Source organism: Neocloeon triangulifer, unplaced genomic scaffold (assembly GCF_031216515.1).
Source record: "Neocloeon triangulifer isolate White Clay Creek 2 clone unplaced genomic scaffold, ASM3121651v1 ptg000001l, whole genome shotgun sequence".
NCBI classification, from domain to species: Eukaryota; Metazoa; Arthropoda; class Insecta; order Ephemeroptera; family Baetidae; genus Neocloeon; species Neocloeon triangulifer.
In genome coordinates, this window is record NW_026775544.1 from 2,945,154 (window position 1) to 2,956,556 (window position 11,403).

General features: G+C 36.4%; 6 protein-coding genes across 15 annotated transcripts in view; 4 read left to right on the forward strand and 2 right to left on the reverse strand.

Moving 5' to 3' along the window:
- Window positions 1-2,658, forward strand: part of LOC132199908 (peripheral plasma membrane protein CASK) — a 29,607-nt gene extending 26,949 nt beyond the window's left edge. For 7 of the 8 annotated variants that reach the window (XM_059625009.1, XM_059625017.1, XM_059625026.1 and 4 more), the window contains 3 exons: window positions 598-705; window positions 764-987; window positions 1,302-2,658. In XM_059625009.1, the coding sequence (XP_059480992.1) occupies window positions 598-705; window positions 764-987; window positions 1,302-1,481 (512 nt within the window). In that variant the 3' untranslated portion in view covers window positions 1,482-2,658. The remainder of the gene's footprint in view (window positions 1-597; window positions 706-763; window positions 988-1,301) is intronic. The other variant, XM_059625033.1, reaches the window with a different exon arrangement.
- LOC132200022 (mitochondrial intermembrane space import and assembly protein 40-B) lies at window positions 2,652-4,366 on the reverse strand. 2 transcript variants are annotated; one of them, XM_059625192.1, is made up of 2 exons: window positions 4,245-4,366; window positions 2,652-3,843 (listed from the first exon to the last, which is right to left on the reverse strand). In XM_059625192.1, the coding sequence occupies exon 2, from the start codon at window positions 3,769-3,771 to the stop codon at window positions 3,346-3,348; it is 426 nt and encodes a 141-aa protein (XP_059481175.1). In that variant the 5' UTR covers window positions 3,772-3,843; window positions 4,245-4,366; the 3' UTR covers window positions 2,652-3,345. The 2 variants fall into 2 exon arrangements, with proteins under 2 accessions (XP_059481175.1, XP_059481167.1); XM_059625184.1 differs by having other exon boundaries at window positions 2,654-3,843; window positions 4,179-4,320.
- Window positions 4,308-6,378, forward strand: LOC132199991 (tRNA (guanine-N(7)-)-methyltransferase). Its single transcript, XM_059625139.1, has 8 exons — window positions 4,308-4,397; window positions 4,465-4,595; window positions 4,656-4,759; window positions 4,851-5,035; window positions 5,088-5,201; window positions 5,313-5,414; window positions 5,473-5,608; window positions 6,140-6,378. The coding sequence occupies exons 2-7, from the start codon at window positions 4,501-4,503 to the stop codon at window positions 5,575-5,577; spliced, it is 705 nt and encodes a 234-aa protein (XP_059481122.1). The 5' UTR covers window positions 4,308-4,397; window positions 4,465-4,500; the 3' UTR covers window positions 5,578-5,608; window positions 6,140-6,378.
- Window positions 6,379-6,581: 203 nt separating this feature from the next.
- Window positions 6,582-8,696, forward strand: LOC132199970 (GDP-fucose protein O-fucosyltransferase 2). Its single transcript, XM_059625105.1, has 7 exons — window positions 6,582-6,749; window positions 6,813-6,924; window positions 6,977-7,236; window positions 7,296-7,427; window positions 7,483-7,681; window positions 7,825-8,005; window positions 8,060-8,696. Exons 1-7 carry the CDS (start codon window positions 6,667-6,669, stop codon window positions 8,344-8,346), a joined length of 1,254 nt encoding a protein of 417 aa, XP_059481088.1. The 5' UTR covers window positions 6,582-6,666; the 3' UTR covers window positions 8,347-8,696.
- On the reverse strand, window positions 8,346-9,726 carry LOC132199979 (dihydrofolate reductase). Of its 2 annotated transcripts, XM_059625116.1 has the most exons (5): window positions 9,518-9,726; window positions 9,272-9,454; window positions 9,022-9,180; window positions 8,846-8,969; window positions 8,346-8,672 (listed from the first exon to the last, which is right to left on the reverse strand). In XM_059625116.1, the coding sequence occupies exons 1-5, from the start codon at window positions 9,598-9,600 to the stop codon at window positions 8,484-8,486; spliced, it is 738 nt and encodes a 245-aa protein (XP_059481099.1). In that variant the 5' UTR covers window positions 9,601-9,726; the 3' UTR covers window positions 8,346-8,483. The 2 variants fall into 2 exon arrangements, with proteins under 2 accessions (XP_059481099.1, XP_059481107.1); XM_059625124.1 differs by lacking the exon at window positions 9,272-9,454 and having other exon boundaries at window positions 8,351-8,672; window positions 9,518-9,719.
- An 84-nt stretch (window positions 9,727-9,810) lies between these two features.
- LOC132200012 (protein seele) lies at window positions 9,811-11,362 on the forward strand. The gene is made up of 4 exons (XM_059625171.1): window positions 9,811-10,028; window positions 10,542-10,657; window positions 10,712-10,918; window positions 10,986-11,362. The coding sequence occupies exons 1-4, from the start codon at window positions 9,947-9,949 to the stop codon at window positions 11,142-11,144; spliced, it is 564 nt and encodes a 187-aa protein (XP_059481154.1). The 5' UTR covers window positions 9,811-9,946; the 3' UTR covers window positions 11,145-11,362.
- The last annotated feature ends 41 nt before the right edge of the window (window positions 11,363-11,403 follow it).

The following is an 11,403-nucleotide window of genomic DNA, read 5'->3' on the forward strand; positions in this document are numbered from 1 at the left end:
TAAAAAGGGGTTTGAACACTATACAGAACGTCGTAGTTTTTGTTGTTGTTGTTTTTTGTTTTTTTTTTGCTCGCATGAGCTTACATCTTGTTTTAGTTTTCTTTTTAAGAAATAAATATAATTTTCATTTAAATATTTGTATATGACTAGTGGAAAGATAATACTATAGGATATACCTGATGAGCTACCTTAAAGTTTTGTTTCCAGAAAAAAATATGTAAATATTCCTATGTGTTCATCTCTTTTTTTCTCAATATAATTTAAATAAGAATTCTCTGAAAAAAGATTAATTGAGTTGCAAATTTCCATTTACATCATATCTGGAGATAAACATCAACGCATAGTCTGTTCTAGAAAATCTAAAAAAAGAGAAAGTTGTATGCAGAAAATAAATATAGTCCGCTATAATTTTGAATTATTTTTTGGCATGGTGTCAGTGCCAAACGTCAATAAAGTTTCAGAAATGCTTGTATATAGATAACATTAAAAAAATTTCCACCCATATTGCTTATTCAACCCTCGCCCCATTTCATCCCCGACGCCCAAACACCACTACATCCACACTGCGGCGAATATTAATGAGTATCGGTTTTTCAGACACAACCAGGCCGCCAAGAGCAGACGAGGAAAACGGCCGGAGCTATTTCTTTGTGTCTCACGACGAAATGATGGCAGACATTGCAGCTAATGAGTACTTAGAATATGGTAAATATATTAAATAGCTCTCTGTTTATTTTCATTGCAAATCGATTTCTCTGTGCAGGCACACACGAGGATGCCATGTACGGAACTAAGTTGGAAACTATTCGAAAGATCCATCAGGACGGCCTGATGGCAATCTTGGACGTCGAGCCTCAGGCGCTCAAAATCCTCCGCACCGCCGAGTTTGCTCCTTATGTTGTGTTTATCGGCGCCCCGGCTTTCGGGGCTGTCGGAGGAGTAACAGTAAGAAATGCCCGTTCTACTACTTCTTTATCATTTAAAAATGTAATTAATCGGTGTTTAACTGTCGTAAACATTGGTGTTTCACAAAAATCAGCACAAAAAACCACCTTGCACCGTTCTGATCTCAGTTTCTTTCAGTTGACCAGATTTTCAATTCGATTTTATTTTCTAAAATTGCACTTTAAAGTTTCCTTTAAACGTTTTAAATTTTTATTTCTAAACAAAAAAAATTTAAATTTGGTTTTGCATGACCGTAAAATACACTAAAGACAAAAACAAAAACTGAAAATAAACATAATCCAGGTTTTGGCAAAATTTTCCAAATTGTACTGATTAAGTTTTGTTTCTCGGCGCAGTACGACGGAAGCTTGGAGAGACTATCGAAGGAGTCTGACCTTCTCAAAGCTGCGTACGGCCACATGTTTGACCTGTGCCTGGTGAACAACGACATTGACGAGACCATCTGCGCACTTGAACGTGCCATTGAGAAAATCCAGTCAAGCGCGCAGTGGGTGCCAGTGAGCTGGGTCTACTGACTGTAAATTACAAGAGAAAGAGAGAGCAGAAGAGAATTTTCTTGCATTTGCTTCTAGTGATACTCTTTGTTGTCATTCCGGTAGTGTCGGCGCCCTAGTCATCCGCCCCGACAATCTCCCTTTTGATCTTGCCCGGCGGCCGCGCCTCCCCCCCCCCCCCCCCCAATAATGCATGTTGTCTTTTGCGAAAATAATACGTGAAAAACAAAAAAACTCATTCATTCATTATGCCAAATTTACTCGCCCTTCTTGGATTAACATTTTAAGGAAAAGAGGGCTTGAAGACTTTAACGCTTCGTTAATTTTTTATTTTTAAAAACTTTGAGATACTTAAAACTTACAAACACCTTACATCCTCACGAGTCTAGTTGAAGATTTTTTAAATATCGCCTCTTGGATTTGCATGCATTTGAGCAGCCTGGTTGCAATCAAGTTTTTTTGTACATCGACATTATTTGACACTAATTTTAAGGTCGGTTTGAAATGAGCTATGTGTTCGTTTTTATTAATTAATTGTTTAAAAAAATCCTTTTTTTTCTTGTTACTGTTTTAATTATGTTTTTATATTCTATTCATTCTCTCGTGTTGCAATAACCTTATTTACAAATATGACGTGGGAAATGCATTTTGCAGCTCAAAGTATGTAGGAATGGTATATTTTTAATTTCCTGATTGATATTGACCCGAATTTCGCATTACATTGTGGAAATCTCTTAATTGTGTTACAAAAAGTGTGACTCGTTCAAAGCAATCAATGATTTACTTTCCCTTTTCAGTCACTAATACACTTGAACAAAAAGGGTAACGTAAGGCATTATTATGTGCCAATAAGGTTTAAGTGTGGGGGATTTTTAAACCATGAATGAAAAATAATATTTTAGACGTTATAAATTTGAATGCCATTGGAACATTATCCGACGAAAAACCAAAAATCTAGACGAAAAATATTCCTTTAGTACTTAGCGAAAGTGATGTTGAACCTAATATGAAAATTTTTGTAACATAAAAATCTGAAAAAAGAGAATGATGAAATGCAAAGTAGCTGTTAGCAATGAAGTGGAATGAAAATGAATACAAGTTGAATATTCACTGTATTGGCGTTTTCAGAGATCTATTGTATTCTATTTAACATGGCATTAAAACAAGGAGAACTGTTAAAACGTGCTTTGTTTTATTTTTTTCCGAAGATTTAACCTACATTGCCGTACTATTTAATTACCTGGCTTTTTTCTATATATTTTACAACTAATAAGCTTAATTAGAGCTCTTTTCTTCAAATATAGTTGAAAGAAATAATTTTCATTTTTCTACGATTCACCAATTTGAAAGATCTGAATAAAACAATTAGAATTTAATTCAACTGATTTATTTTCGCCCCTGAAATTTGCATGCAGCCACAGGGGCATGGCATCTTGTGACTTTGGCCTCACTAGCATAATTATTGTGGCAACCCGAGTGCACCACAGACAAAGAGGGACTTCATCAGCGATTGGTGGAAAAAAAATGACAAACGATGTTCAGAAACTAGAAGCTCTCTGGGAATCACTGTGGCATAAATCGATTCCATCCCAAGAGCCAAAAACAGAAAAAATATTAAATTAATTTGTAGAATTCTAATAACGAATTTAAGTACTTTTGCAACGGGACAATAATGAAGTTTCACATTTCCAGATTACATATATAATTTCATTTCACTTCTGCCCTAATAAATGCTGGGCACTGGGCTACCTAATACATTACATATCGGCTTTTGAGACCTCTCTTCAACAAACTGAATGCCCACGTCAAACAGGTATAACAATTCCTTCCTTCTTTTTAATATAAAAAAACAAACTCATTTTTCTAACAAAGTCTTTTCTTGCAACTACTCCTTCTTTGCCTCTTTATTCGATTCTTCGCTTCCCTTGTCGTCCTTCTTCGCACTTTCCGCTGCCAAAGCTGCCATCGGATCTTCTTCCTCGTCGTCCTCGCCTCTCTCCGACCTCTTGTCGTAGATCTCAGGGTACTGCACCATGCACTCCTGCATTTTGCTGAAGGCGTCATAGCAGTCGCTCCCCTTGGGCTCGGCCTGGCTGTGGTGGAAACAGGAAAAGGCCTCCCGGAACTCGACGCCGCACGGCCCGGTCGCCATCCCGCCCAAACACGGACAGTTCCAGTTGATCTCTCCGTCAGGCAAAATCAGTCCTGGCCTCTCCTCAGGCTCAGGCAGTTTGACGGTGCTTTCCTTCGCATGTTCCTCGGCTGTTGCGAAGATGATCTTGTCCTTGCCCTCGGCCCGGCAGTACGACATTCTCTCACGGTTTTCACTTGGTTTTACTTCTCCTGAGACTGATCACTATCACTGCCGACTTAGGAACGCATTCTGCAAAGAAGAATATAAAATTAATTCAAAAATGAAATCACTCCAAACCTGCAAAATATAAAACAAAAATTTAAAGCCACAAAAATACAATAAAATTGTATTTGATAGGCAAGAGCTTAAATATGTATAAAAGCTTGAAATGCTTGAATACATATTCGTTGCATTTTTATAAACAATTCATAAAAAATTGTAGTGATAAGTTACATAACAACAATTATACTATCGCAATATTAAGTCAACAATATTTTGTTTCTCTACACACCGGTAAATTACGTGCATACAAAATGTAACAAATTAAAGAAAACCTCGGATAAAACTGCATAATTTTTACGTACGTTTCAATTAAAATTAATATCGGATGCGGCCTTGAAGATTTCGAATCAGAAATTTGCGTTAATCACCTGAAATTTGACAAATTATCTCCCAATTCAGCAGCTGGCCATGCTTTTTTCACCGCACCAAAATCAGCTGCCAAAAGTTTCGTTGACCTCCGCTGGTGGCGCCATCGGTCTTGTAAACACACGTGGGTCAACAAAGAATTTTCTAGGATCGCTGTAAAAATTGTGATAATTTTTTTCATCATATCTTTGCAATATTTTCTTGTTTAACGGAATTGGACAGAAACTTGAAGCAGCTAAGGGAGTCCTAAAAAAAATCATGGGAACAAAAGAGGACAATGTGCGCTACCCTCAAAAGAGACACTACCGGCAAAGGGCGCACTCGAACCCTACTGCAGACCATAAAGTGGACTAGTGAGAATTATTTAATTTGAATTTATTTATTAAAATTGATTATTTTTTATCATACTCTAGTCCAATTCGCCCTGATTTGATGGATTGGTCATCGCTTTACCCTGAGTTTCCTGACAAAAGGGTTGAGTTTGCGGACATTGGCTGTGGCTACGGAGGACTTTTAGGTATTAATTATAATACATAATAATAATATCACAAGGAAAATTATTTTTCCTGCATTCCTGCAAATTTTAATTTTTTATTTCATATTTTTAGTTGCTCTTGGAGAATTGTATCCAGAGGTTTTGAGTCTTGGACTAGAAATCCGGGTCAAAGTGTCTCAGTTTGTGATGGATCGAATCAAGGCCCTGAGGGTGCAGGAGCCGGGCAAGCACCAGAACATCGCTTGCCTCCGAACGAACGCCATGAAGTACTTGCCAAATTTTTTTTGCAAAGGACAGGTGGTTTTTTTTCTGAAAATATATAATGCAAATGATAACACTGAAATTTCAGCTGAAGAAAATGTTCTTCTTGTTTCCCGATCCGCATTTCAAGGAGTCAAAACACGAGTGGAGGATCATCAGCAGATCGCTCCTTTCAGAATATGCTTATCTCCTCTGTGAAGGGGTAAGATTTAAAATTACTCAAAAAAAGTCAAACAATTGTGGAGTAAAACCTTTAAGTTTTACTGGGACATAAATCGAGAACCAAAAGAATCTATCGGAATCTATTGTTCAGGGCATGGTCTATACAGTGACTGATGTTCCTGACCTCAACCAGTGGATGGTTAAGTGCTTGGATGAGCACCCTATGTTCGAGCGCATTTCACAGGATGAGCTGGTAAGAATGTTAGAGAAAATGACTCTGAAATATTGAGAAAAAAATTAATCTTCTGCAGGACAAAGATCCCGTTGTGCCCAAGCTTTGGGACAGTTCTGAGGAAGGGCAGAAGGTGACGAGAAATGACGGACCAAAGTTGCTGGCTGTTTACAGGAGAGTCTAAGATCCACACAAAAATAATTTGATTTAAAATGGTACAATTCCCCTTTAGTCCTGAATTTTAAAATTATGGCACATTTTAAACATTTGGAAATTTTTCTGCAATTTTTGTTTTCTTCAGTCCTCAATTTAAAAAATTTAGCACATTAGACCTGTGGCAATTTCCGCCATTTTCATTTTCTTAAGAGCTTAATTTTAAAAATTTGGCACTGAAGACCTGCGGAAATTTTCCGCAATTTTTGTTTTCTTTAGACCTAAATTTTAAAAATTGTGCACATAAGACCTGCGGAAATTTTCCGACATATTCGTTTTCTTTTGACCTAAATTTTAAAAATTTGGCACTGAAGACCTGCGGAAATTTTCCGCAATTTTTGTTTTCTTTAGACCTAAATTTTAAAAATTGTGCACATAAGACCTGCGGAAATTTTCCGACATTTTCGTTTTCTGTAGACCTTAATTTAAAAAATTTAGCACTTAAGACCTTTGGAGATATTTTATACTCATCAGTCCTTAACTTTTTACAGCCGGAATACTAAAATTTTAAAAATACTTTAATTTCCTCACAGGGCTCTATTGTGCCTGATGATCAGGAAAGTTCGGACAAGGGGTGACACAGTTGGGAATTAGTTGGTAAAAACTGCTGCTTGTTTACAGGAAGCCGGATCCACACAAAAACAGTTATAATTAAAATTTTATTGTTTATAATACATTAATTCACTTTTAATAAATTATAAAACAAAAATTAAAAAAAAACTGTTTAATATAAAAAAAATAATTTATATTAGATGAATAAAATTAATTAATTATGTTGTACAAGTTATCATTTACTATAAAGAGTTATATGAACATAAAATAATATGAATAAAGCCTTCTTTGTTAGCAGATATTTGAAAATTTAATGGATAATTTTGGACATTCATATCAAATAGTGATTCATATCTTCAGTTCAGATTGATGTAGTGTAAATAAACCAAATTTGAGTAGAGGCGACGAAGCTGCGGTGAGAATAGGAAGTCTCTCCGGATTGCTCTGATATTTAATCTGTGAACAAGACGAACAAAAGTTGCCTGAGTTGCCATACAATGTAGACCTCATGAGTGCAAGAAATGCGTTTTTGTTGCTGCTAATGCTAATTGTCATCTTTGTGGCAGAAGGAAAGGATGACACACCTCAAAGGTGCGCTTTACCCTTGCTAAGTGTCTAACTGTCAAATTACGTAAATTGATTTATTTAAAAAAGATTCCTCCTCTACGACGTAAACCCAGGCGAGGGGTTCAATCTGCGCAGAGATGTGTACCTACGGATGGCCGTCTTGGTCTCTCACCTGAACGCTCTTCAACCGTGGACTTTGGTATCACCACCTTAAAATAATTTTAAATAGAAATATCTCAGTGAATTTGCAGGTTCTGCCTCCGTGGTCTTCTCCGTACCACTGGCGCTCCAACCATTTGGATCAAGAAAGAATTCCCTGGTTTAAATTTTTTGATATCCAAAGTCTGAATAAGTTTGTTCCTGTCCTTGAGCTTCATGACTTTCCGAATAAAAATAAACATTGGAAAATAGACGAGGTTATCATTTTGCAGCACTTTGACTTTCAGGAGAATTCTCTTTGGGAAGAGAAATTGGAATATGTCGAGTGCAACGAGTCAGAAATTTATTATTGGTGCAAAAGCAAACTCTTTGAAAAAAGTGCTATAATAATTTTTGATTTTATTTAAATAGGAAGGAACAGGACAACAAGTGGAGAGGCAGATTTTGGAATTATGCAAATATTTCAGCGTCGAGTGTCCGGTGCATGGCGCTTCAGGGTCTGGCAACAACCCTTATACCTTTCTTAATTGAACAAAAAGCAAAGTATTTTAGATTTTATTTTAATAACACTTATATAAATAAAAAAATCTATTTTCAGAGCAATAATGCTGGACAGAGCTGAAGTTGCTCTGCACCACGCTTTCGGTGACGTCGAATACTGGGCTGCTCGACGCAGTATGCGATTTGCAAGAAATTTAGTCGAAGCGGCTCATTTGTTTAGAAAAAGTCATTTGAACTCCTCAAATGAGAGTGACAACACTGTTAGACCCAACGATTGGAAATCGGAGGAACAACAGGTATTTTATGATTTCAAGAAATTTAAATCAAAAACGTAATGATTTTATTCAAAAATTATAAAAACAAATAGTAGAATTTAAATATGCAACTTACTATGATAAATCCTATACAATTTTTATTTTAAATATAAATTTTTTTATAGGTTGATTTGAGTTTAAATCGTGGAGGCCCATACATTGGAGTGCATTTGAGAAGAAAAGACTTTGTGACTGGCAGAGCAAAAGATGTTCCCAGCATAAATAGTGCAGCCAAACAAATAGAAAAGTTGGCCAAGAAATTTGATGTAGGCAAAGTTTTTGTTGCTTCCGATGGGACGGATAAAGGTTCGGTATTTGATTTTCCTTTATTAGCCAAGTAACGAAAATTACTCATTTTAGAATTAATCGAGCTTCGGAAGGCTTTATCTCATTTGATGGTGCACCAATTTCAACCAACAAAAGAGGAAGTTGAGTTGTATTTAGATGGTGGCGTTGCCATAATTGAGCAGATCATCTGTTCTCACGCGCGAGCATTTATCGGGACCTACGAATCAACATTTTCCTTCCGAATACAGGAAGAACGGGAGATCATGGGGTTCCACCCAGACACAACTTTCCAACGATTGTGCGGAGACGACGACGTTGCTTGCGAGCAGCCGTCCAGGTGGAGAATTCAATTTGATTAAAACTTTCATTTAAAAATTTCATTTATTTTAAGCTTTTGTCATTAAAATTTACAAAATACATTTTGGCACTGCTAGTGAGATTCTTTACTGACAAAAATAATATGAATTTAATTAACGGATCAGCCGAGCTCAAAATATCACTTGTGCTGGAATACGTTGTACTTGAAACAAATACCTTTCTCTTCTTGGATACCCTCTGGAACATCAGGGTCTTCGACTCTTTCGAATTTTGTTTCATCCATTTCAGGGAAAAAGGTGTCACACTCAAAATCGGCCAAAATGTCGGTCAAGTAGACACGATGGCAGGAGGTTGAGTTGAGAGCAGCCTAAAAATAAAATTAAATCAAATTAGTTGAAAAATAAATAAATTCTCATGATTTTTTTTTGCAAAAGTTTTGCCGTGAAAAAGTAAAAAAAGATACATTTTTTTCTTATTTTATCAAAACCACAAAAATATAAATCACGGGGCGTGTCATAAACAATTCTTATCATAGCTTACTTCATAAATAGCGCTTCCTCCAATGACCCAGTGTCTTTCGATCTGGTCGTTGTAAGGAGGTGAGGTCACAAGTGACACGGCTTCCTCTAGAGAATTGCAGACAACACCTTTGTCTCCTAGATCACTAGAAATTAAAAAATTTTAATGCTTTTTTTTGCTAGATTTGAGCTATTTACAAATCCTTTTGCCTGGTGAGGACAACATTGAGGCGCCCTTGCAAGGGTTTATGATTTGCAGGAATACTTTCCCAGGTCTTTCGGCCCATGATCACAGCATTCTTTTTCCCTGCGTCCTTAGTGTTAGTTGTCATCCGGGTGAAAAATTCCAGTTCAGATCTAGAAAACAAATTATTATTCAGAAAAATGTTTTACCATAAGTAATTTAATATATAATAATATAATTTTTAAATAAATAGAAGGAAAATACTTGAGGCGCCATGGCAGTTCGCCTTTGAACCCGATGCCCCTATTATTGCAGGCGGCCGCAATCAATTCCAATTTTGCTGGCATTATTTTCCTTGTCATCGCAATTTCGCCAAGTTGTTTGTTTTGAGAACCCGCCGCGGTAGAAAAAGGCAAACAGGCAAGGAGCATCAAATATCTCATGCTTCTTTAATATTAATAAAAACTTAATAAACAAAGTAAATAAAATAGAATTAAGAAAAATACATACTTGAGACGCCAGGGTAGGTTGCCTTTGAATCCGATGCCCCTATTATGGCAGGCGGCCGCAATCAATTCCAATTTCGCCGACATGATTTTCCTTGTTATCGCAATTTTGCCAGAGCAGTGTTTGTTTCGTGATTTGTTTGGAGAACCCACCGCGGTAAAAACATGCAACAGGCGCGGAATAAAATAAAACCACGTATTTGTGTTCAAACAAATCCGGCAGCGCCAGCTGAGCGCTACGAGCCAATCAGAGCGTCGAGCCTCAACCGTCGGCGACCAATCAGCGTAAAGAAGCGTGGCGGCCAGCTGGACGGCAGCCAAAAATTTGCAAACTTTGTACAGAGCGTCCCGGTTGTCACACAGAGAGCAAATTTCGGAAGTAATCGGCGTTGTTGGTCTGGTGCTGAACGAGAGGCGATTCCACGAAATCAAAATGAAGACCGGGGTGCTTTTGCTCTGTTTCCTGTTGCCCTTTGTTTCATCCAAAGCGAGTCCAAAACAGCTGAAATGCCTTGGTGAGATACACATTCTAGTTATTGCAATTTTGATAATTTGCCAAGGCTTATGTATTGCTTATTTAACTTCAAGAATAGTCTCATGTTCTAGACTATTTTTAATACAAATACTTACATTGAGTGGCTAAATATGTTGCAAAGAAAAATCATATTTATCTAATAAAAGTAACATGAAGGGAGAACTCAATTTAAATGTTTCTCAAATTTTTTTTAAACTATTTAATTTTACGTGGAGAAAATATTTTTGATGCTCCTGCCTAGTGAACAAAATATTGGGAAAATGCCAGTAAATAAATTTTAATTATGATAAATCACAATGAGAATTCATTGAGTGCTTACATTTATAAATTCACTATATGTAATAATGTACTTCAATTTTAAATCATGAAATGCAGAATGAATTATGTAAATCAATTTTGATTATAAACTTAAACTCTGATATAAGATAAAATAAATGAAAAGAAATGGAATGACTTGTGTTTAAATTATCTTGATTTTGATTTCTTTGCATAGTTTGTCGGGCGCTTGTGAAAGAAATTGACAGCGAAATAAAAAAAGCGAATCCAGAACACACGATCGAAGTTGGGAGCTACAGACTAGACTCGAAAGGCGACAAAAAACAGAGAAAGGTTTGATCTTATTGTTGCTTATTTTATCCATTATTTTCTGTCTAATTTTTATAGATCCAATACGCCCGATCAGAGCTGCACATGAGTGAGGTTCTGGATAACGTCTGCAAGAAGTTTGAGGACTACGTGCAAGGTGCTTACAAATCAAACAAGCAACCGACGATTTTCAGAATCATCACCGAAAAGGGCACGATGAACCCAATCATGAATGAGGTTGATATCGTTCCGGACCCTGACTTGAACAAGGGGCTCAAATATTATGTGAGTTTAAATAAAATTTTGATTTTATGGTTTTATTTTAATAATGTATTATATTTTTCTTAAAAAGTGTGAGACAATTGTTGAGGAGCACGATGAAGATATTCTGCGACTTTTCACGGCAGAAGCCGAAGATTTGGAGTTGCAGCTGTGCTCTGAGCATGTGAAGGCCTGCGAACAAGGACTTTTGGACACATATGAGCCTGAAGCTGGACATGAAGAGTTGTGATAAAAATCAGGTGATGCGAAACTGAACAAAACATTCCAACGAGTTTGAAGGGAAAGAAGTGTTGTTATTTAAATTTATCTGTTGTTTGCTTTTGAACCAGGATTTTAAAAAAATTCTGTCAAGAGATGATACTAGTAGGCTGACGCGATTTCAAACTTTATTGCAAATGCGTCCATTACACGTTTTTTAAAAATATATTTTTTGATGTGTTCATATAACACTTGCCTATTTAATTCTTTAAAATCCTTTTAATAATTTT

Excerpts from the sequence above, each read along its gene's own strand:
- LOC132200012 (XM_059625171.1), top strand. The coding sequence starts at position 9,947 with ATGAAGACCGGGGTGCTTTTGCTCTGTTTCCTGTTGCCCTTTGTTTCA. Across the intron at positions 10,029-10,541 it reads AAAACAGCTGAAATGCCTTG|TTTGTCGGGCGCTTGTGAAA; the intron begins GTGAGATACACA and ends TTCTTTGCATAG. Across the intron at positions 10,919-10,985 it reads ACAAGGGGCTCAAATATTAT|TGTGAGACAATTGTTGAGGA; the intron begins GTGAGTTTAAAT and ends TTTCTTAAAAAG.
- LOC132199970 (XM_059625105.1), top strand. The coding sequence starts at position 6,667 with ATGAGTGCAAGAAATGCGTTTTTGTTGCTGCTAATGCTAATTGTCATC. Across the intron at positions 6,925-6,976 it reads CTCTTCAACCGTGGACTTTG|GTTCTGCCTCCGTGGTCTTC; the intron begins GTATCACCACCT and ends GTGAATTTGCAG. Across the intron at positions 7,237-7,295 it reads GAGTCAGAAATTTATTATTG|GAAGGAACAGGACAACAAGT; the intron begins GTGCAAAAGCAA and ends TTATTTAAATAG.
- LOC132199979 (XM_059625116.1), bottom strand. The coding sequence starts at position 9,600 with ATGTCGGCGAAATTGGAATTGATTGCGGCCGCCTGCCATAATAGGGGC. Across the intron at positions 9,181-9,271 it reads GAACTGCCATGGCGCCTCAA|ATCTGAACTGGAATTTTTCA; the intron begins GTATTTTCCTTC and ends TTTGTTTTCTAG. Across the intron at positions 8,673-8,845 it reads GAGGAAGCGCTATTTATGAA|GCTGCTCTCAACTCAACCTC; the intron begins GTAAGCTATGAT and ends TTTTATTTTTAG.
- LOC132200022 (XM_059625192.1), bottom strand. The coding sequence starts at position 3,771 with ATGTCGTACTGCCGGGCCGAGGGCAAGGACAAGATCATCTTCGCAACA.
- LOC132199991 (XM_059625139.1), top strand. The coding sequence starts at position 4,501 with ATGGGAACAAAAGAGGACAATGTGCGCTACCCTCAAAAGAGACACTAC. Across the intron at positions 4,596-4,655 it reads GCAGACCATAAAGTGGACTA|TCCAATTCGCCCTGATTTGA; the intron begins GTGAGAATTATT and ends ATCATACTCTAG. Across the intron at positions 5,036-5,087 it reads ATTTTTTTTGCAAAGGACAG|CTGAAGAAAATGTTCTTCTT; the intron begins GTGGTTTTTTTT and ends CTGAAATTTCAG.